The 24,409-nt window shown below is 39.7% G+C and overlaps 1 protein-coding gene across 2 annotated transcripts in view; it reads left to right on the top strand.

Annotated features, from left to right (window-relative positions):
* top1a (DNA topoisomerase Ia) overlaps positions 1 to 14,617 on the top strand; it is a 76,759-nt gene extending 62,142 nt beyond the window's left edge. For both annotated transcript variants that reach the window (XM_043710714.2, XM_087994777.1), the window contains 4 exons: positions 1,522 to 1,649; positions 4,515 to 4,609; positions 5,960 to 6,109; positions 9,532 to 14,617. In XM_043710714.2, coding sequence (XP_043566649.1) covers positions 1,522 to 1,649; positions 4,515 to 4,609; positions 5,960 to 6,109; positions 9,532 to 9,634 — 476 coding nt within the window. In that variant the 3' untranslated portion in view covers positions 9,635 to 14,617. The remainder of the gene's footprint in view (positions 1 to 1,521; positions 1,650 to 4,514; positions 4,610 to 5,959; positions 6,110 to 9,531) is intronic.
* Positions 14,618 to 24,409: the final 9,792 nt, after the last annotated feature.

The following is a 24,409-nucleotide window of genomic DNA, read 5'->3' as shown; positions in this document are numbered from 1 at the left end:
TATCATTGGAGGGAAGGTCATAGATGAAGCAGCTCAAAATGGTTAGACCTGGGGCCTCTTGTGGCACAATAGTAACATCCCTACCTCTAAGCCAGGAGGCCTCAGTTCAAGTCCCACCTGCTCCAGGGGTGTGTAATAAAATCTGAACAAGTTGATATGGAAAATTCTTGTGGTACAGTGATGGTGTCCTGCCTCTGAGCGAGGAGATCTGGATTCAACTTCCACCTGTTCCAGTGGTATATAAACCTTTCTGATCGGATTGATAAGGAAAACATTTCCCCTTGTGTAAGTGAAGGAGAGTCCAGAGGAATATTTATCCTGAGAAACATCTGCAGAGATGTCCTTAAGCTGAGAAGACTGACCTCAAACAACTACAGCCATTTCCTTTTTGTGCTAGGTCTGATTCCAGCCAGTGAATAGTTTTCTCCCTGATTCACATTGACGCCAGTTTTGCTAGGGCTCAGATACCACATGTTGAGGGCAATTACTCTCCCCTCTCTTCTGGATTTCAGCTGTGCTGTTCCTATAATTGAACAAAAGCTGTTATGGGGTCAAGGGCTGTGTGGTCCTGGTAGAACCCAGACTGACTGTCAGTGAGCAGGTTATTGCTAAGCAATGATCCCTTCATCACTGATGGTCCAGAATAGACTTGGGTGGCAGTTGGTCAGGTTGAATTTGTCTTGTGTTTTGTGCACCTGGGCAATTTTTCACATTGTCAGGTAAATGTCGTTGTTACAGCTGTACCAGACCAGCTTGGCATTTTCAGTACCCTTGTCAGAATATTGTCAGTACACTCAGCCTTTGCAGCTCCTTCAATGGGTCCTGGAGGAGAATAAAGGAGGTTCTGTTTCCAGACCACTAATAGTTCATGGAAAGTGAGCATCCATGGCTAAGTCAGCATCTGATGTCAAATTGGCCTTGCAGGTAGCAGTGAATTAAATATAGTGTTGAATTGAATAATGGTTTGTGAAACATTGTTATAGTCCATTGCTTTTCTTTGCATGTACATAACTGAAGTCATGGACTTTTGCAAGCAATAAAAAAATTTAAGTTCACACCACATTGTGTTGGAAGTTAGTTTGTGCAAACATAAAAACTAATGTCTATCCACTTGAAATCTAATAATTTCACCTGTTTTTTTTTTAAAGTGACACAAAGCCATTTTCTTTTAATGAGAGATCATAAAAAATTGTTAAAATTGTGTAACATTGTCTCACTTTTCAGACCTTTGTTGTATTTTGCTGCTCAGCCCAAGTTAAACCCAAAGTTGATTAAACAATTCAGTGTGTGGGGGAAGTGGCTCAGCTATTGCCGTAGTACTATTGTTGAGTATTTTGTTGTCGCTGTCATGTACTTCTGTAACACATAACCGAAGTTGAAAGGGACCCAGACTACATTGAATTGAGATAAAAATGACTGCAGACAATTTTTTTTATTATATATTGCACTGTAGTAGCAACATTCTTCCTTCTACGTTGTAGTGACTGCACAGCAACTAATATCCAAATTCTCTGTTTATAGCGGATGAAAATGTTGCAGCGAAAATACTTTCTTATAATCGTGCCAACAGAGCAGTTGCTATCCTTTGTAACCATCAGCGGGCACCTCCAAAAACATTTGAAAAGTCCATGCAAAACCTGCAGACCAAAGTGAGTATGAACTTTTATTTTCCCATACCAAAACTTGTGCAAATAACAAAGTAGGTTTTCAAAGATCTTGCTTTCCAGCTGGAGTTTTGTAAAGCCATAAGGTTTGATTTCGCCCTGCACTGTTAACTGACCTTACTTCATACCACGATTGACTCTCCAGCTGGTCAAGAAAGAAGAAAACAGTCTTGTTCCTATCAGTATCCCAGTAATTCACTATGTTGATGTCTGGTGAGAACTGATTCTTGTCAGTTGGTGGCCAAACAATACAATGATGTGCATATCAAGAGTCAGGATGATATACTTAATATTCCTGGAACTGTACATAAGAACATATGATTTAGTAGTAGGTATAGGCCACTCAGCCATTGACCTTGCTCAGTACTCCATAGGATCATGGTTGAATTAATTAACTTCATATTCTTGTGTACATGATAACCTTTTATCCCCTTGCTTATCAAAAATCTGCCTCGGTCTTTTGAAATATTCAAAGGCTCTGGTTCCACTGCCTTTTGAGGAAGAGGATTCTGAACATCTTCAGCCTTCTGTGAAAAAACATATTTGTATGGCAGATTCTCCAAGGATATACATCTTCCCATGTCATTCTTAAGGGTGTAATGTTGTAATCAAGTCAACACCTGTTTTCCTGCATTGCAGTGGATACAAGCCTAGACTATCCAACCTTGTTCTTGTTAGATAATCCATACATTCTGGATGTTGGTCTTAATAATATACCTTTTTTGAATTGATTCCCATTCAGTTGCTTTCCTTTCAAATAAGGAAGCCAGTACTCCACACAGGAATCCAAATGTGGTCTCATCAGTGCCCTGTACAATTAAAAGATAATCTCCTTACTTTCGTATTCAGTGTCCCTCATAGTAAATGATCACAGTAACTTGCCTAATGCTTGCTGTACCCACGTATTAATCTTTTGCAAATCACATATGAGCATACCCAGATCCTCCTGCATTGTGGAGTTCTGCCGTTTCTGGCCATTTTAGAGGTTTTTAAAAATTCTTCTTGCCAAAATGTATAATTTTACATTTTTCCACATTGTCCTAAGTTTGCCCGATTGTTGTCCAATTGCATTTTGCTTCATAGCTCCCATGTTATGACTTACTGTGAGCTTTTATTTTCTGCAATAGCCTTTGTGGCACACTATCCTGTAGCTTTTTGCAATCCAATACAGTACATCCTCTGTTTTTCCCCATATCTCAACCATATGTTACTATTTTGAAGATCTTCAATAAATTGGTTAACTATGATTTCCCTTTCAAAACGGTATTGACTCTGCCTGTTTAACTTCTTTTTATTTCTAAGTGCCCTGCTACAGTTTCTTAGTTTCTAACACATACCCTACAACACGTTTAAGCTAACTGGCTTGGAGCTACTTTCTGTCTCCCTCCCCTTTTTGAATAAAGGAGTTACATTTGCTATTTTCAACTTTAGTGGAATCATATTTAATTCAAAGAATTTTGGAAAATTAAAACTAATGTATCAATTTTCTCTCTAGCCACTAATGCTACCTATACACACTCTGTCCAACAATTTTCTCAGTTGTACTTTTCGAGAGTTCCATTCCCTTCCACTTCCAGATTTGCAGTTATTTCTGTGATGTTATTTGTATCCTCTAAGGTGAAGACCATTTCAAAATGCTTGTTCAATTCAAGTCTTTGATTTTCCATTGTTTTCTATAAAACTAAGGAGGGAATTTAACAATGTTTAATCTGACTTTTTAGAATGTTCATAGAAACTGGTAGTTATTTTCTTGGAAGTGGCTGTTTTTCTTCTTTTAATTTTTCTCTTCTTATTAATCTTTACTTTTTTTTATTTTGTCTATTCTTCTGACCTGTCACCAGTTTTTGCATAATTATAAGCCTTCAGCCTGATACCAACTTTGTAACATTTTCAGTAAACCATGAGTGATATTTCCTTGAAAATTTTCTTTTCTATTGGAACTTAACCAATTGTATTCTGAAATATCCGTTTAACTGTCTGCTACCACAGCTCTATTGACCTATCCTTTCATCTATTTTGGCTAGCTTTGGCTAACTTTGCTTTAATGTTTTCATACATGCACTGATTTAAGTTTTAAAATACTAGTCATGAGCCTGCTTTTCTCTCTCAAAATGAATGTAAAATTTACTCATTGTGTTCACTAAACTGAGAGGTGTCTTCGCTGAGATCACTGGTTCCAGGATGTGCTATTCTATGAACTCTGATCTAGGCTACCTTCACCCATCTGACTTTTCTCGTGTGTATTAAACTCTCCTTTTGGTGTACATTTCTGAAGACTTCTTATTCTTTGTTTAACAATCTAATAGTGTATATTGTTAATGGATCTACATGATGTGTCGCTCACGTGTTTGACATCACACCAGTGCTAAAATTCATTGCATTACCTTATAACTTGCCTGGTAGGCTGAATGGCTTTTTGGCTTGATGACAGCATCACATCAGTGGAGAATACCTCTCATGTTGCCGCTGTATTGTCACAGTTTGAAAGGGCTTGACTCGTTCTTTTTTTAGACACCTTGCCCTTCCAGGGTAATCTGAGTTAGATTGTGTGCATTTTTCAGGTCTGAAAATAGTAGATTTAAGCCACTCTTGAAATTAACCAAACTCTGCTGCAACACCGCTTACAAAGTAAAATTTGTTTTCCAACCAGTCAGCACTCTCTTCTCATGCAATATGAATTATTATTCTGTTCAGGATTTGGTATTCTTGTCATACAGTCCTGATGAGTGCAGAATGAAAAGCTTTTACAGTGTCCCTTTATCAACATACCTTGTCAATTCTTTGATTTAATTTCAGAAATCCAGTTTTTGGTTTTCAAATTCATATTTTCTCTTTTGTTTTGTTTTTTAGATCGATGCAAAGAAAGAACAAATTGGACTAGCCAGGAGAGAGCTGAAGGGTGCCAAAGCTGACTATAAAGTTAGAAAAGATGAAAAATGTAGAAAGTAAGCAGTCTATACAATTTTATTTTTCACAAAGGGTGAAGCTGAATTAGCTGCCATTGTCAGGTTGTAACTCTGGTTACTCCATTGAGGCTCATTTGATCCTAGGTATAAAGCGAGGCCGTGCATCCCATTTTAGCCCATGCCACCACTGGAACAATTTCAGTCCATCCCATTGTGCCACTGTATCTCCTATATAAATTTTATCTCTCTTGCATGCCCCTCTGACTTACCTCTTGAAATAATTTGTCTCTGTTTCTGCCACTCTTAGCAGAAAAATTCCATTTCGTTACCACTTACTGTGCTAAGGTTCTTTCTTTGATCTCTGCCATAAACTTAAATCCATGTCCTGTAGTCATTTGCACCATTAGCCAATGGAAAGGCAGACTTGCTATATGCATTTTATCCAAATCTGTCCTAATCTTATACACCTCTCAAATCTCCTTTGCTGTGAGGCCACAACTCCAGCTTCTCCAGCCCTATCTCTGTAGCTAATCCCTCAACCCAGAAACCACTGTGGTGAATTTCCTCTGCACTCTCTTCAGAAAGGCTGTCCCATCCTCCTTGACTAGAACTGAATGCAATACACTCGTGGTGGCCTAATTAGTTTTAAAACAATTTCAGTTGAGTCTCCTTACTTGTGCCTATATGAAGCCCAAGGTCCCATGTGCTATGTGAACCACTCTCTACAAATTTTTGACACTTCAAGCAAATAAAAAGTAAAATGTTTCAGTATCTAACATCTAAATCAATCATGCACAGTACGTCATTACAGCATAAATTATCTAAGCATTCATTGTCCTCCTACTAATACAACAGGCATAATCAATTTAAGGTATCCAGGCTTCAGTTTTTCGTGTCATGTAATTTAATCCATAATGTCTTACAGGTTACACAGAATCATTAAAGAAAAAAACTTGCATTTATATAGAGCCGTTCATGATCTTGGGATATGTTAACAATTTTTTTCCCAAAGCACCTAACTAATGTTATGCAATTAAATTCCTGTCGGGGTGCCCTTTCTACTAAACCACAGATGGATTTAGATGGTTTTCATCTCTTTTCAAGTTGAACTCCGGACAATCCAGTAATCAGGCGGGTTATGAAATGTGAGAATGCAGACTCTTCGATGGCCTGTGCTCTGCAATTTTGATGGCCCGCCATTAAAATAGCAGCCCATAAATTACTGGTGTGTGTGTATGTGTGTCTGTGCTGCTGAATTCTAAAATGTGAGAGTTACTTTCTGGCCTTTTAATACAGCAAAAACATAACTCTACTACTGTTATTTTTTCTCATGAAGTCTTGTTAGAGAACCCCTCATAAACATTAATATTACTTTATTTCTCTACATAGATCTGTGGAAAGTAAGAAGAAGGCTCTCCAGCGGCTTGAAGATCAACTAATGAAATTGGAAGTTCAGGCTACTGACCGAGAAGAAAATAAGCAGATAGCTCTTGGGACGTCCAAACTCAATTACCTGGATCCTAGGATCAGCATTGCCTGGTAAGTGAGATTCTGTTTCATACTTGACTCACTTGGGCTCTCCCAAGTGAAGCTTTCATAACAACACAAGATTTTTTGTCTTTAAGTACAGGGTGAAACCAAATGAAGGGTGTGGTAAGAGAGCAGAGCGTAAACAGTTGTCTATCCACAATAAACAAACACATGGACATGGTTAACTAACAATTAAAGGAAAAAGAATTATCTCCTCAATCAGCTCTCACTTGCTGATGATCTTGGAAAAGTCCTGAAGCAAACCTTTATTACCCAGGGGGATTTGGCAGTTCCTTATTTAAGACAGAATCTAAAGTATCCAAAGTAACCTTTTCTTGCAACTTTTTCTTTAATTCCCCAAGGAGAATTTATCCATCTTTCCAAAGTAGTAAAGCATTCAAAATTCAAACAAGGAAAATTTTTCTGGAACATTCACAGCCACGAGTCTGCATGTGCTTTGTCTACCAGTCATTATTTTAAGACTTTTCTGAGACCCTGAAATTCCAATTCTTGTGCTTTCCTTCAGAACTCCTTCTCAGTCAGGGATGTTAAATCCCCTGATTGTTATACCATGCATGAGAATTTAAATTTGGGTTCCAGACAATGAATTGGTTACCAGTATACAACAATGTTAATGAGTTGGAGGCATTCAGAAGAGATGTACTAGATTGGTAGTTGGAATATGGGGGGTTGTCTTGTGAGACTAGGAGGGATAGGTTGGGCTTGTTCCCACTGGAGTTCAGAAAAGTGGGGGTGACTTGATTGAAGAATACAAGACCCTGAACAGTCTTGAGGTGCATGTGGAAAGGATATTTCCTCTAGTCAGTGCTATGGGACACTTAAAGTTAGGATTTGATCTTTTGGAACAGCGATGAGGACCAGTGTGAAGGGAAGGAATGGAACTTAATTAATCTAATGGCAACAGCGCTTCTGAAGAGGTCACGATTATAGAGGGCAAACGTTGAGATGCTTAATTAGAGAACATTGTAATAATTGTCCACAGAATATCAAAAGCTCATCAGGAAATTTGAGTCATTGATTAAAGAATAGGCTCCCGAATAGAGTGAAAATGGAAACCCAAACTTGTTGAGAAAATAGGGGTTGGTAAAAGGCCTAAAAGGGGCTTTATTGAAGATGAAAAATAATAAAAGGTTATCGCCCCCAACTTAAACTGATTTGTGTTTCTTATTTCCCTTGGCTCTGGCTAGACTGCAGGTAATTTTGTCTTAACAATTAACACTCAATTGCTTAGATAAGGTGAATAGCAATGGTCTTTTCTCTAGAATGGGTGAGTCCAAAACTAGAGGGCATAGGTTTAAGGTGAGAGGAGAATGGTGTAAAGAGACCTGTGAGGCAACATGCATCTGCACCACCTTTAAAGACTTGTTGTGCACCTGGAAAGCACTGTCGGTTAAGAGCTATTCTGGAGTTATAATAGATATGGAATGCAGTCTACCTCAGCCTTAAAAATTATTCAGTGGTTCTGCCTCTAGTGCAGAGTTCCAAAGTGGTACGATCCTCGGGGAAAAAAAAAGTCCTCATCTCTGTCCTAAAAGATCAAATCCTAATTTTAAGTGTCCCGTGGAACTGGGCACTGACCAGAGGAAATATCCTTTTCATATGTACTTCGAGTCTGTTCAGGATCTTGTATTCTGCAATCAAGTCACCCCGCACTCTTCTGAACTCCAGTGGGACCAAGTCCAACCTATCCCACCTAGTCTCACAAGACAACCCACATTCCAGCTATCAATCTAGTGAATCTCTTCTGAATGCCTCCAACTCACTAACATTGTTGTTTAAATAAGGAGAGCAAAACTCTCCACAGTATTGAAGAGGTACTGTACAACTGAAGCATAATCCTTTTTATGTTAAATTCCTTTCATAGTCAAGGATAGCATGCCATTGGTCTTCTGAATTACTTTCTTGGGCTTTATGCCAACTTCTTGTGACTCACACTGGAGACACCTGGAACATCTAAAGCTTGTTCTTTATTCTTATCAAAGTGAATAATTTTACATTATTCTCCCACATACTCCATTTGCCAGAGTTTTGTCCACTCACTCAACCCCTCTATTCATCTGCCTCCTTCTTCTTCGCAGCTTACCTTACTTATCTTTCTTGTAAACTGCAAAAGCTGCAACTATTACCCCCCCCCCCCCAAAAAAAAATTCACATTCGAGCATGGATCCCAGGAAAGCTATTGACACAGCCTTACAATCAAGCAAAAACCCTGTTCTGTCTGTCAGTCTTCTGTCTGTACTAATGTTATTTCCTACTATATGAGCTATTGCTTTTGTGTAATTACCTTCCAAGTAATACCGTATCAAATGCCTTCTGAAAATCCAGGTAGGGTGTCAATGGGCTCCTATTTATTTACAGTGCATGTTACACTGTGTCAGGACTCTTAAAACCATCTTGTCCACAAAGCACCTTATGACAAGGTTGCTCTAGATATCTTAATTGATATTGATTTATAATTTCCTGAATCTTGATCAAGATACATCAACAGGCAGAACTTTGGATTTAAACCAGGTGTTTGACTGTGCAGCAGTCTTTCTTTCTTCCTTCTCAGTACTGCCGTAATTATTTGAAGTTCCATACCAGGACCAAAGCTCCCCAACCTATATAGATAAGAGAAGAACAATTTGGATTTTGAGTTAGTGGCATATGAGTTGTGTATGAAGGGATTTAATGATTAAATTGGCAGCTTTCCTAGAAAAAAATACTTTTCAGCCAGTGTGCAAAAGAGTGAACTCCGAGAGTGAAAAAGGGCAATTTGTTTGCATTGAGAGTTTTATGATTGAAGAAAGCAAAAATTGAAAAGCATTAGTTTGTTTTTGGTTTAGAAGAACAAGGAATTGAATTGTTTTTTAAAAAAACAAAATTACTGCAAACATTGGAAATCAGAAACAAAAACAGGTTGCAGGAAAAGCTCAGCAGTTCTGGCAGTGTCTGTGGAGAGAAATCAAACTTAACATTTCAGGTTTAGTGACCCTTCCGAAGGAATTGAATGTTTTAAATTTGGGCATAGAACCCATGGATTAAAAACTTTTGTTCAGAGTGCATTATATTCCAAAGGATAACTGTCTTTAAACAGAATTCAGATCCACACTTTGTGAGAACAGTATTCCAGTTTACCACACTGTAAAATTCTCAGCCTACTGATATATATATACTCAATGTTTATAGAAGCAATTCAAACCCAATTAACTCTTTAATATATCTATTACCTGTTCCTTCATTCTATTAGATCTTAAGCATTCCTTCAGACTGTATTGGGTGACAATCAATATCCTGGTTGAAATTAAATGGTTAAATGCAGGGGGTGAAATAGGTTGACTTAGAACTGATGGGTATCTGTTCCAGTGTTTATTGACTGTTCTACTTGTGCATTTTTCCTTTTCCATTTTTTTTTAATTTAAAAAATATAGGTGTAAGAAATGGGGCATCCCAATCGAGAAGATCTACAATAAAACCCAACGTGAGAAGTTTGCCTGGGCCATCGATATGGCCGATGAAGACTTTGAATTTTAACTATTGGTGTGGCTGAAGCTGAGTGAGACCCAGCCTAAGCCACTTTGAGCTGGAGAAGATACGTTTTTATCTAATGAGGAAAAAGGAAAAACTGTGGTTCCGTAGCTACTGTTTTAAGAGGAAGAAAAGCAAAACAAATATATATATATATTCGCACTGATTAGATTGGTGCATTTATACTGTTAGAACCTTGCAATAACTTTTTTTAAATTGAGAGCTGCAGTCCTGTTTTAAAAATAAAATCAGAGTACACCTGCTTCAAAACTGGTCACTGCTGAACCATGGGGAAGAATCGGGTGACTGTTCAGCCTGAACTAGAGACTGCTCACTATCTTGTGTTTCTCTGGGGTTTTTTGCTTTTATCTTTTAACATTTGTCACTGACCTCTGGTCTCAACCAACAAACTGGAATGTGAATCCAGGTCGAACAAATGGTTTGGTTTGATTTTTAACAGAAATGATTGTATACGTGGGTTTAACATGAGAGAGGTTTTAATTTTAACAAAGGATTCTTTATATAAAGATGTGTTTCATTTGAAAGGAGCAGTGGCAGAGCTGGCATCAAATGTTTATGGTTTGGGATGAAATGAATTAAATTCCAGATTTGGTTGATTCAACTAATTGTAGTTGAAGAGCTCTCCACTGGCAACTACCCTTCTGCCCCTGTTTAAGGGATATGTCTGACTTCTTTATGAGACCATAGACAATGTTGTGGGGGGAAGACAGTTGAGAACTGAGGCCTGTGGGAAGCATTGCATTTATGGCTTGAGCTGGTGAATGTTGCCTTGGTTTGATCTGAAGGCAAAACCAAGAACTGCGTAGATTTGCAGACCAGTCAGACGAAGTACCCAGTTTGTCCTCCACAGTTGCATTGAGCAATACACTGTATGAAATGGTGGTGGCCCCTTTCTGCACCTAACTTGCTCTGCCACTGGGAATGTGTATTGCATTCTCTCCCTCACCACTGTAAATTAATTATGCATTTTTTAAAAATTGCTTGTGATCCGTTTAAATGCTTATGCTGAAATTTGTTTTTAAAATTCACCTTTTAATTGTTTGTTTTGAATGGGTTCTGCTTGCAAGTAATAAAATGTTATCAGATGGGGATTAAGAAATTGAGCTTGCAAGAACTCCCGCTGGAATAAATTTTGGATCACTAGCTAGAAGATTGACTGAAATGCAAAGATTTTTTTATATTTTAAACTTTGTAGGGGGGTGGGTGGGTGGGAGGGAGGGAATGAGTGCTCCAGTTGCTGTATGACTAGTGCCTTGCGAGCCATGTGTTTTGAATAGTTATGGTCTTTCAATCTCCAGTTATTGCCCTGCAAGTTTTAAATGTGATTTATTTTAGTGGAATGTAGCAGGAGAGAGATGTTTGTCATGGCTACTATTGGCTTGGTTCCATTCGGTCTTTGAGCATTTAATTGGTCAAAAGCAATTTTAAAATGTTAACCTTTTTCTGTTTCTAAATTTTGAAGTTTGTAAATGGACCATCAAGATTTTTTTAAAAAGACATTCCTTTTTTTGAGGGAGGGAGGGGAAGCAAGAACTCCCCCAAAGCACTACTTGAAAACTGTGAAACTGTACTGATGTCATTGATTTTCTGCACCTCTCATGCTAGAGTAGCTAGCAATCAAAACAAAATGGCTGGGGTACTGGATAGAGCTTCCAGAGCATTTGATGAGCAGTGACCTTTTTTCTTTGGTCTGGTGTGTGCTTGTTTCTTGACCCTTTTTTAAAAAAAGTGGTTTCCTTTTCTGTGACTGAGATGAAATCCTTTTTAGACAGAGTTATTGGATAGTAACTAACATCCAACAGCAACTTCAAGCCCTTTGGGGCTCATGTAGTTGTAAGCTGTAGGTTTAATTTTCTTTTAGACCTTTTATCGATGAGGAAGTATCTACAGCTTGTTTTAATTAACAATTGTAATTAATTTAAAAGGTGTGCTGTTAAATTAGTACTTTCTTCCTTGTCGTGCATTTAAAAGGCTCCTTGCACTCCATCAAGTAACTATTTGAGTTGTCTCTAAATTATATCTGATATTTGGAACCATTTTGAGAAAAGGACATCTTATGAGGCCTTTATTGCTGTGAATATGTATTTTGTTGTATTTATAAAATTAAAAAAACATTTCAGCTTGACTTGGGGAAACAGGAGTAGACAAGTTAACTCGAGTTTAGAGGCCCTGTCACCAAAGAGTAAGGGGACTTGATTTAAATGTGTCCACTGGTTTAAGTTGAATTTTTTTTTTCCTTTTTAACTGTGAATGGTTTTCCTTTTTTTTTTGTTTTTATGAAACATGCAACTTTTTAATGCTTCAACTCAGGTTAGAGTGCACGCGCGCGAGAGAGAGAGAGAGAAAGGGTACCAGAATGAACTTGCCTACAATTCCAGTATTTGTGACTTTTCCATTTTTAAAAACTCTACATCATTATAGCCTAACTGGACAGCTGACCCAGTAACTGACACAGAATTGAGGTCCTTATTTATTTTTATTCCTCTGAAATTATGGCAATGTAACTTCTCTTTAATTGGGCAGGGAGGATTGGTCAAAGCCAGAAGGTTTAAAAATGTCTACATAAGGTGGTGCTTGTTCAACTTTTGAGATCAACAGAAGCAAAAGAAAACTAACTAGCTGACTACACCTATCATGTGTTCTGTAGATTTCTTCCATTTGGTCACCCAGCTCTCTCCATATATCTTTCTCTAGCAAGTGTTCACTGTCACTTTGTGAGCTTTCTACCGATGTGGGTTCCTGATGTCTGTGGTAGCAGGTGTGGTGTCACATCCATGAGGTATTGGATTTCGACATTTTCATATTTCAAAATTTTAGAAGTGTTTCATCTGCCCAATTTAAGAATACTGGGTGTTTTTAAAGCTGAGCTTTAATAGAGCCCTTTTTTCTACAGGTTTAGCAGCTTTTTATACAGAATTACTTGCACACGATAGCTTTAAAGAGGTTTTGAGTTGAGAAATTAGCTAGGGCAGAAGGGATGCAGATAGGTCAAGCATACAATTTAAGATGACTGCCTTTTTACATAACTCATGAATTAGGAGCAAGAGTAGGCCCCTCAAACTTTCTCTGACATTCAATGTGGCTATCTGGACCTGAGCTCGGGCCTATCCTGGACTGATGGGACAAAAGTTTGTTTTTAATCTTGAGAGCCTCGTGAAGTAAATTTGGGACAGGTTGAACCAGCTCCCTGCTGGACAAACAGTCTCAGCTGCCAAATGACTCCTAGTTCTGCACTGATAGCTAACCTCACTGAAAGGCCATGAGATAGCTTGTGTGGAGAAAACAATCTATGCGGGTGAGGACACTGATGATCTTTTGGGTTTGAGGTAAAGCACAATTATTTTGGAGTACTGTAGAGAAAGCTGTAGTTTGCATCTTCATTTATGGTATTTGTGAACTAACGATACTTGAAGCTGACACTGGATGGAAGTGTTAATTGCTCAGGACCAAGACTCTGGATAATCCAACAACATTTTGAACTGTAACACAGGAGGAGAAATCATGTGGGCTTTGCTAATGTACATCACCATGGTCTGCACCAACGCTTTAAAGCCATGCATTTGCTTATCAAGACACAGTGAACATCTTCTAACTAATCTGAATTACAATTAAACCTAAGCAGTGAAATTGAAACTGAATTGAATTATAGATGCCCTTCCTTTACCTTGTTACCTTTCCTTTCCCTACTATTATCCACTGATAGGGAACAAATACTACTGGGGCTACAGCTCCATGCATGCAACCTGGGTTATATTTGGCTCATGGTGACAATGAATCTTGTTTATTTACTAAGATATTTTCTTTTGGGAACAATGGCCCATAACTTGAACTCTGAAGAGTACCTAAAGCAGTGACCGCTTTTTTCGTTGGAGATGTTGATTTTTTTTTTGTAAAAGCCTGAAATTGGAGTTACCCAATTTGTGGTGTGTGATTTTCTTTCACTGCCTACTTGATGTAGATGGGAAGCAGGAAGTTGTGTTAAATCACCATCCACTCCTTTCAACAGAGGCCAAGCAACTAGTTGGAGCAAAGTAGGTACAGGAACACATCATGATTTTTAGAGAACTGTGTTTACAAAATTTAATGCATTTGCAACAAGATTATCCTCTGCTTTACAATCTCTGCCTGTCCTACTTTAGGACTCCTTATCTAATGGCTCGACTAGAGCTATGGAACTGTGGGTTAACCTGTATCATGCTGTATCTCATTGACCATCTGCTTCCATTTTAAACTATTTCTGAAAACTGATACAATATTTATTATCTGCCCTTTTTTTTTAAATTTCTCCCACTGACATGCTTGCCCAAAATGTAACTTGTAATTATAGTAGGAAAAGGGTGGTGGTAACAAAATATTCCTCTCTTATAGGAGATGAAATGTTAAAAGTTATCATGGCTTTTAGATCTGATTGGGGAAGGGGATGGGAAGATGGGTTGCTGTTTTGATCTGATCTGTCTTAGCAGTATAGTTATTGAGCCAATCGTGAACTAAGCTGCTTGGTTTAAGAATGCGGGCTTTTTAATTTACAATTTAAACTGGAGTTCCTTTTAGTGTTTACACAGTGTGCCACTGTGTTGACGACCTGTTTGGACGCCAATCCTAGCACGTTCCTGTGCTTCAGCTATCCAGTTAGGTATTCCCGTTCCATGTCTATGAATCATTGTTGAACTGTTGTAGCACATTTATCATGTACTTGTGAAACTGGCCAACATTATATATATATATATATAAATATATATTAAAAGATGCTTATTCAGTCTGAATTGTAATGGAGAAATTTTACATTTTTTTTTCCCTCCTGCCTAAAATACTATTTAGTATGTGCTTTAACTGATGGGCTAGTATTCACAGACTGATGTGTACCAGGTTTCTTTTTTTTTTACAGATTATTTCTGTAAATTTAACATACTGCAATGAACTGTGCTCGTTTGTATTTTTAAATAAACACATTGTACACTATGAACATGGCAGAGCCTGGTGTGACCACATCTGTCTGTCAGAGAAAGTTTAGATTTTTGAAATGACTAATTTTTTTTCTGCCTTTTGTTGTTTCGCTTTTTCCTTTTAGTTTCTTCCCAGTCCCCTCTGTTTTATCAGTGTTGATGTGAAGCAGCAACGTTGGTGATTTTTAGAGGTGACTGGAACTTGTGTGCTGCTATTGTGTCTCACTACAAAGTGGTTGATGCCAATTGAAGTAAATGCAATCTCTTGCCCGTTTTGACAGGAGTCTGAAAACAGCCCTATTGAAGTTCCACTCTGGGGGGAGGGGAAACCATTGTTTCTCAACATGTGTTCAGCTTAGTGAAAGTACTTGGGAATAGGAATTAGTGCCCACACACGCACAACAACAAATGCGGCCACTGCTAAATTACCAAGAAGGCTTTTGAAGCCCCCAGGATTACAATAATGCAAGAAACTGAAGAGAGAATGGTGGTGGTGTTTGTGATTAGTCACCAAAGGCACGTGTTGGACAAAATCAGCTTTCCATGCCGATAGAATACATTGGGCTGAATCTGAGCACTGGGCTATGGTGAGATTTGTGGAAGAATTACACAAGAAGTCCCAAGGTCGAACTCTGTTGGGAGCATCTCGCTTTATGTACAACTTTGAATTGCCATTTAAGGGATATTATTGCTTGTTAAACTCATTGATTGCTTAACTCACCTCATTAATACTCCACTTTCAATCTTACTAAGCGTGCCAAATGAGCTAGACATTGAGAAATTTTGACACAGAAACCAGAGCAGGTATGTAACAAATTCACCAGCACCAACATCCTAAAACACAGTCCATGGCAACGTGACCCCTTCGTCAGTAGGTATTGGTATCCACCATGTGCTACCTCTCAAAATCCACTCGACACATTCCAATCCACTTGCAGTGCACTTCTGCCTGAAGTGCAGTAAAGTACAGCAGTAACTATCAGAGAAAAGCTATAGCGAGAACACTATTCGGACTTGCGTCAGCTTTGACAAAGGGTCAGTTAGACTCGAAATGACAGCTCTTTTCTCTCCTTACAGATGCTGTCAGACCTGCTGAGATTTTCTAGCATTTTCTCTTTTGGTTTCACACGTCCACTTCATTTGAGTAAGCTTGTCATTTGCTGTCATTTCACTCACTTTGAATCCACCAGGGAGCTCATAGCATCCCTGCGTTACCTTTTTATGTCCCTTTACAGATGCCAGGCTTGCATTATTTCTGGTTTGCCCTGCCATTTAATGATAAATGAAGGAAGGAAGCTTGTCAAAGACATCAACAGGCCTCAAGTCAAGCCTTTGTTTGGCATATCCCAGCACAGTAAGTTAAGGGCAACCTTCAAACCAGTCCAGGGCTTAGGCACAAGTCAACCACGAGGCTCCCCACATGTGGGGAGAAGAGCTGAATGCTGAACAGCCTACTACCCATCTCAAATCTTTCTGCCCTATTGTGGATTGTACCTCCTGGAATATGAGAGGAGTAGATGTTGAGGGAAAGGAAAGTGGGTGACAGTAATTACTTTTGGTGCAGATGGGGAGGTGAGTGATTAGGCAGCAATGCAGGTTTAGTGTTGCAGAGGAATAGAGTGGGTGACTGACTAAAATGTTGCAGGTAAGAATGAGTGATAAAGCATGAGCCTCAGTGGGGGAATGGGCACAATAGAAGTATCAGAGTAAAAAATGGCATTTATACAGGCAGACTGATCTGCCTTCCCACAGTGTTAGGCAAACCTCCAGATAGCTGAGACTACATACAGCAAGATGCTGATTTTAACTTGCACCCCAAAAACTGCCCTGTCTGGAACAAATGTCAAACTTAATGTAGGACAGTTCAAGGCTCATAGTGTTTGTATAGATGTATAACAGACTTCCAAAGATAGTGCAGTTGCAAAGAATGTTGGTGAATTCCCAGCTATCGTTCCAGGAGTGGTGGATTGTAAAATAGAAATGGAATCAAACATGATAGACATTATAAAGAGACAGGACAGGTAGTTAATGAGTTTTCTCCCTTATTTATACAAATGCAGGCCTCCTGGAGATTGCTCCAAAACAACTTGTATCTACAGCAATTATTTTAACCTTACTTTGTCACTGGTGTGAAAGGCTTTGTTCATGTACATATAGTCAATGCCTAAACATTGGTGTACAAAATGCAATTCAGGAGTTACATTTTTTGACTCTGTTTTAGCTCATTGAATTATAATTTCCAAAAACAAACGTGAAAAAACTTGGAAATGTATAGTTTTCTTTTTATAGATGCAGAATATTGCAAGTTATTTCCCAAACCCAACAGAAATTAACTAATCTGGACCATGAGTGACTGAAAACTATGCTACTAATTTTGTGTATGCTGGGTATGACTCATTCAAATGTTTAAATTATGCACAATAAAAAGGTATACAGCTGACTAATCCATTCGAGCACAACGTGGCTGAATTAGGGCTCTTGTTGCATAGTGGCGGTGTTCCAATTTCAGGGCCAGAAGACCTGGATGCAAGTCCCAACTGCTCCTGAGGTAAGTCATAAAATGTTTGAATAAGTTGACTTCAATCAGATGTAAGCCAATTTTTATAATTTTAAATGCGCTTTCATTTTGCCATCACTTTTGACCATTCAAATGTAATGTGCGTTCTGTTTAAGATTAGTAGCCACTTGAGTCTGGTGACTGTGCCCATTTGTACCTTCCTAGTTTAAGGCTAACTTGTTGGTGATTATTGACTTCCAATAATCACCAGAGCTTCCCAAAATGAGGGTCTTGACTACCAGTACTATCAGCAGCCAAAGGTTGTGTCATAGAGCAATGCCTGCTGGGAGCTCTGACAAAATGCTAACCCTGCCTAAAATCAGTTTTTAATCATGGGAGTGGTCTCATGATTGTGTAGGCCCAAATCCTTCCCTTTAAAAGCACCGAATGGGAAGAAAAGGAGTTTCCTTTCTTTAAAAATCCCATGGCTTCAACCCCCTTTTTTTGGCTTACTCCGTGACCCCTACCTCATTCTGCTCGACTCCCCTTGCCTCCAGACCCCTCAACACCAAAACCCTCAACCTACCAAGGCATTTGTATTTTTTTCTCCTTGTGCTGCATCCTCTCATGAGCACCATTTCCTTTTGTGTCTTCCTGCCCTGCACCATCCTCCAGCTTCACAACACACGCATCCCCCCTGTAACCTCACAGGTCTCCAGCATCAAGCACTAAAGTGGAGTTGAAATAGGAAAAAAAATTGGGAAGCATTCCACTTAGACCTTTAAGTGACAACTTGCATTGTTACCAGCTAGTGTGCATACCAGTGTAATGTGACTGACAGAGTTGTACATGAAAGAGGTACACTGCTTCTAACAAATGCTTAATCTGTGTGGCTGTTTTTAAGGTGACTTTGGCAATGCTTAATCCACTCATGATAGGGTGAAGAAAAACTGATCCACTAAACCGTTTCAGTTCAGATTAAATGATACCATATTCCAACATTTTTCCCAATTGTGTCACTATCTCCTTCTCAGTGAGACTGAGAACTTGTGTTGCGACATGACAATGACCATACGGTCCAGAAATGTGATTATAGATGACCCTGGTTTCATTATCGAATGTACTGATTTTGATTCAAGTCAAGTGAGTAACTCGTTGTGCCAAATCTGTGCTCAGCCTCAGTGGGTGAGTTCATGTTCCACTGATGGAGTGTGTTGATATTATTTGACACTGCCCCATAAAAACAGGTTTTTATATTTTTTAGAGAAAAAAAAATCCATCTGTTTGTGATTGTGACATCCTGAGATTGTAGAAAGTGCTAAATCCGTGCAAACCCATCTGTGAATTTATTGCCAGAATTATATTGGAGCTCCATTTCCCTCAGGAATTCTGAGTTGGAATAGGGTCTGAGTATTAAAGCACGGAAAGAGACCCAATGTGTCCATACTAGACACCAAGTACTCCTCTCTACGCTGATCCCATTTGCTAGTACTTGACCCATAGCCTTGTATGCTATGAAGTTCAAATGTTCAGCACCATCAAATTTCAGACGAGCTGCATTTTCAGCAGAGGCTGCAGAGTCCCTGAAGGTTCAGTCTGTTCTGTCCCTATCTTAAATGTTATAATGTTTTCACCTCCTCCACTTTTTTTCTTTTAGGCTGAGAGTTCCAGTTCCCAACACCCACTCGAGGTTTTTTTTAAAAAGTATCTTTACATTTTGTCTATATTTCTTAGAAAAAAAATACATCCAACATTGATTTGAGAAGTTCTCCGTCTCTCTGTCTTCCCGTCCCAAGGTTGCAATTCCCAATGAGGCCATTATGGGGAGCTGTTTGGTAATGAACAATGGATGAAGTCACACCTTTCATAAAAAGACAGCCTCCTCATTAACTTGAAAAGTTTTCCAACAAATTTCAGACGAGCTGCATTTTCAGCAGAGGCTGCAGAGTCCCTGAAGGTTCAGTCTGTTCTGTCCCTATCTGTTCAAATGCAGGAATATAGACTATATTGAAGATAGGTGAGCTCCTTTATTTCTATTCATATTGAAAGTATTTTGCCTAAACTTGCCTTTTTGAGTAAATTCTACACTTCTGAAGAACAATGATTCACTAGTAGGCAGTGAAGTTTCACAGCTGACTGCCTCTGCTGTTTAGTTTAAAGTATATCTAGATATCGGGAGTTCAGTCTAAGCAGAAGTTAATGCATGTATGAAATGAGCTGCCAGAGGGAATGATGGAGGCTGGTATAATTGCAGCATTTAAAAGGCATTTGGATGGATATATGAATAGGAAGGGTTTAGAGGGTTTTGGGCCAGGTGCTGGCAAATGGTACTAGATTAATTTAGGATATCTGGTCAGCATGGAAAAGTTGGATGGAAGGGTTTGTTTTCGTGCTGTACATCTCTTGACGAGGTGAAAGGTAAGCTGGGACAAGAGTTCTTGGAACAAACCAGGTCAAAGTGCAGTCTTGATCTTCAAAGTTTTATGAATGGCTTTCGTAGAGGAAACAAGGAAACATCCAAAATGAAGATAATCTACAACTGACTGACTGGCACAAATTATATATGATTTTCTAACCTGGGAAAAGGTATAGATTTTAAAATTAATTAGCATTATCAACTGGAATATACCTTAGTTCAGTATCACTAAGATAATGACCCTACTCAGTGTCTACCTTAGTTGTCCACATTCAAACCAACCCAGATGTTGCTTAATTACTCAGGAGATGTGAGCATCGTTGGCTGGCCTGCATTTATTGAGAAGTTAGTGAGCTGCTCCCTTTTAACTGCAACCTGTCCTTGTGCTGTAGGTAGACCCATAATGTCATTAGGGAGGGAATTCTATGATGTTTCTCCCGGATATATTTCCTGGTCAGGATGGTGAGTAGCCTTGAAGGGGAACTTGGGGGTGCAGGGTATTGCCATGTATCTGCTGCCCTTGAGCTTTTGTAGATGGAAAGTGCTGTCTAAGCATTTTTTTTTATTTCTGCGGCGCATCTTGTCGATAGTACACTCTGCTGCTACTGAGCGTCCGTGATGGAGGGAGTGGATACAGTGCCAATCAAGTGGGCTGCTTTGTCCTAGGTGGTCTCAAGTTGCTTGAATGTTGTTGAATCTGCATCCCTCCAGGCAAGTGGCGAGTATTCCATCACACTCCTGACTTGTGCCTTGTAGATGGTTTTGGGGATTTGGGAGGTGAGTTACTTATAGCAGTCTTCCTACCCTTCTGACCTGCTCTTGTAGCCATTGTAGAGAGTCCAATTCAGGTTTTGGTCAGTAAAAACCCCATCCCCTCACCTCCGACACCACCGTCTTACCCCTGTGGCAGAAGGAGTCTGCAGTTCCAGGATTGGATGATTCAGCCACCACAGGCACCACCCAACCTGAGTGGATGCAAGTTATCCTCAATCCTGGAGACTGCCAAAGAAGGAGTTCTACTTATCCAATGGTGGACAGTTTCTTTCTTTGTTTCCCAACTTGCTCATTGTAGACAAAGTAGCTTGGTCACTGTTGATGCAAATCACTTAAAGCCACATACAGCAACACTTTCATCTAGATTTGAACACCAAATCCTGATTGGCACTTTTTCCTTTTGTCAAGGAGTAAGCTTCAGTAGTGGATTTACCCCATTGCCTGTTTATTCCACTCCCAAAAGAAGAACCAGAAGGGGCGATGTCTTGTGTTTCATGTTGAGTGCAATACCTGAATGGGTGGCAGAAGCCAATTCAGTTGTACCTCCTGAAAAGGAAGGATTCACGCATAAGTTGGAGAGTTATAGATAAAGAAGTGCCACTAACTGGAGATTTCCTTTAATAATCAGCATAGAAACTAGGTACCAAATGGTGTTGTGGGTGTAAGATCTGATCTGTTAGTTGTCACTAACGCGTTTACAACACTAAGGGAATGTTTTTCAATGTTCAGACATCTGTGTGGCATCAGTTATTACTTTTATTATCCTAAATATTTTAATATTGAATCACTTGAAAGAAATTTTAACATTGCCATGTTACTAAACTTGCCTTTAACAGACTGTGTGTGTATTTGGAACTTGAGGTAATATTACAGATTTTCCTCCAGTAAAGATTTTAGCTCGTCTCTGTTGTTGAAACGATTTGGAGGTGTCCTCAGCCAGATGTACATCAGCCTGGATTAAACAGTTAATGCTGCTGTTTTGTCTTATAGCCACTAGCACTTAGCAATTGCAGATGTTTGCTAAAAACGCATGTTGTCTCAGGCAGTACAACTGAAAGTTTTTAGCTGGGATTTCACTTGTGGAAAACACTGTCTCCTTCTGGGGGCACTGTTGTCAATAATTTTGAGAAGGGAGTCCACTAAAACTGACCACTGATCCTGATCTGAATGCAGGCTCCAAGCTTTGAACCACCTACTGTGGAGAGCCAGTCTTTCAATGTTGCATTAGGCCATGTCTCTTCTGTCACATTTATCTTAACCACTGTTCTTCCTGTTGGTGCAATGTTCCTAGACTGCAATCGGGATAGAGACAGCAAGTAGGGATAAGCGTTTTCAAGTTGAAAACCTGAAACTCAAGGGATTCTACAGGGGACTGCAACTGTTGACCATACATATTCATCACTTGGTGGAACAAAGCGAATGTGCTTGATTTGATTTATAATTGTCACAAGATACAGTGACAAGTGTTGTTTTGCATGCTAATCAAATGAATCAAACCTTGAATAAGTACATCAGGGTAATAGAACAGAATGCAGAATATAGTGTTATAGCTACAGAGAAAGATCAACTCTTACTACATATGAGAGGGCCATTCCTAAGTCTGATAACCATGGGGAAGAAGCGGTTCTTAAATCGATTGGTATTCAAACTTTGGTATCTTCTACCTGACAGAGGAAGGTGCAAGAGAGTATAATCGGGGTGGGGCATGTCGTTAATTATGTCCTGGCTATTGTCTACACTTCTTGCTGTCTCAAGACAAAGTCAATGGAAGGAATGCTGTTTTTAAGATGGACTGGGCTGTGTTTACGATTTCCTGTAATTTCTTGTAGTCTTGGGCAGAGCAGTTGCCATGCCAAGCTGTGATGCATCCAGATTAGATGCTTTCTATGGTGCATCTATAAAAATGGATAAGAGCCATTGTGCACATGACAAATTTCCTTCCCCTTCTGAGGAAATACAGGCATCGGTGTGCTTTCTTCACTGTAGTATCGACACGGGTGGGTCAGGATTGAACATTGGTGATATTTGCTCCTAGGAAGTAGATTGTAGACAAAATAGCAAAAACCATAATAGGTGGAAAGACAAGCTAGAAAAGGGATATAAGTCATTTACAGAAATGTTGACACACAGGCAAAAAGTTGACCAATGAAGTATAAGGAATCTAAAAAAATCTAAATATTATCAGCCCTCATCACACTATAGAAAGAAAGAACTTGCAATGATCTAGTGCCTCTCATAACCCCAAAGTGTCAAAGTGCTTTCCATCAAATGAAGAGCTTTTTGAAGTGGAAGCACTGTTTTATTTACAGTTATCAGTTTTATTTACAGTTCGATTCCAGCCTCGGGTGACTGTCTGTGTGGAGTTTGCACATTCTCCCCGTGCCTGCATGGGTTTCCTCTGGGTGCTCTATTTCCTCCCAAAGTTCAAAGATGTGCAGGTCGGGTGAATTGGTCATGCTAAATTGCCCATAGTGTTAGGTGCATTAGTCAGAGGGAAATGGGTCTGGGTGGGTTACTCTTCAGAGGGTCGGTGTGGACTGTTTGGGCCGAAGGGCCTGTTTCCACACTAAGGAATCTAAAATCATAATGTGGGAAAATGTAAAGTTGTTCTTTTATCCCTCTCCCAAAATGAACAGTATTACTCCTATGGAGGAAAGCTGTATAACTAAATGACTTAGGAATACTTGTGCACAACACACAGACAGCTAAGCTAGCACACAAGTGGAGCAGGTAATCAGGAAGGCTAATGGAATGTTGGCCCTTATTTTCAAGGACTCTAGAGTATAAGAGTAGGGAAATCTTACTGCAACTGCACAAGGTGCTGGTGAGAACACATCTGGAGTACTGAGAGCAGTTTTGGTCCCCTTATTTAAGGAAAGACATTATTTCATTGAAGGGAGTACAGACGTGATTCACTAAGATGATCTGCAGTATGGTACGTTTGTCCCTTGACCTAAGGCTGAGCAGGTTGGGATTCTACTCACTGGAATTTAAAAGAGTGAGAGATGATCTCACTGAGACAAAGGATTTTTAAGGGACTTGACAGTCTCAGAATTAAGGGGCACTAATTTAAGACTGAGATGAGAATTTTTTTTTTCTGAAGGTTGAGTGTCTTTGGGACTTTTTGCCACAGAGCGCTATGGGGCAAAGTCCTTAAGGCTGTGATAGATTCTTAATTAGTCAAGAAATCGAGGGTTATAGAGAAATTGCAGGAACATGAATATGAGGTCTGATCAGCTGTGATCCTCTACAACTGGGGAGCAGGCTTGTGGGCTGAACAGCCCAATCCCATTTACCACCCCCTGAGAAAAAAACAGGAAATGACATCACCATAGGAATGATGTCACCACAGGAAATGACGATATCACCAACTCAAGGAAGCTAACATATAAATGGAAAGCTGGCTACACCACCAGTGCTTCATTTGGCGGCTCACTGACTATGTTACCTAAAATGGTGACGAAATATCTGAAGATGAACCTTCAAGCTCAGTGAACAAACCTACAGCCACAACCTAATCCTATTCCTATTTCTTGTCTTATTAGGAAAGTATTAGAATCCATTATTAAGACAGCAACTTAGAAGATTGTAATCAAGCTGAGCCAACATGATTCTGTTGCTCTCAATGTGGTCTTCTCTACATTGGGGAGGCAGGACACCAACTCGCGAATGTTTCAGGGAACATCTCTGGGGTACATGCACCAAACAACCCCATCGCCCTGTGCCCAACCACTTCAACCCCCCCCCCTCTCACTGTGCCAAGGGCATGTAAGTTCTGGGCCTGCTCCACTGCCAAATCCAAGCCACCCGACGCCTGGAGGAAGAACCCCCCCCCCCCCCCCCTCTTCCGCCTTGGACCATTCAACCACACCAGCATCGATGTTGATTTCACCAGTTTCGTCATCTCCCCTTCTTCCCCCCCCCCCACCCCCCCCCCCCCCCCCCCCCACACACACACACACACACACACACACAGCCCAGATCTAACCCTCCAATTCGGCACCACCCTCTTGAACTGTCCATCTTCCTTCCTACCTATCACCACCACCGCCCGACCTTCATCTACTTTATCGTCTTCCCAGCTACCATCGCCAGAAGAAACAAGTCAGTGCAGGCAGGAACAAGGCAGC

Source organism: Chiloscyllium plagiosum, unplaced genomic scaffold (assembly GCF_037043375.1).
Source record: "Chiloscyllium plagiosum isolate Xiang-an unplaced genomic scaffold, Cpla_swu_hap1 HiC_scaffold_15, whole genome shotgun sequence".
In the NCBI taxonomy this organism is placed as follows: domain Eukaryota; kingdom Metazoa; phylum Chordata; class Chondrichthyes; order Orectolobiformes; family Hemiscylliidae; genus Chiloscyllium; species Chiloscyllium plagiosum.
The sequence above is the reverse complement of the archived record's forward strand: the minus strand, read 5'-3'. Positions and strand labels throughout refer to the sequence as shown.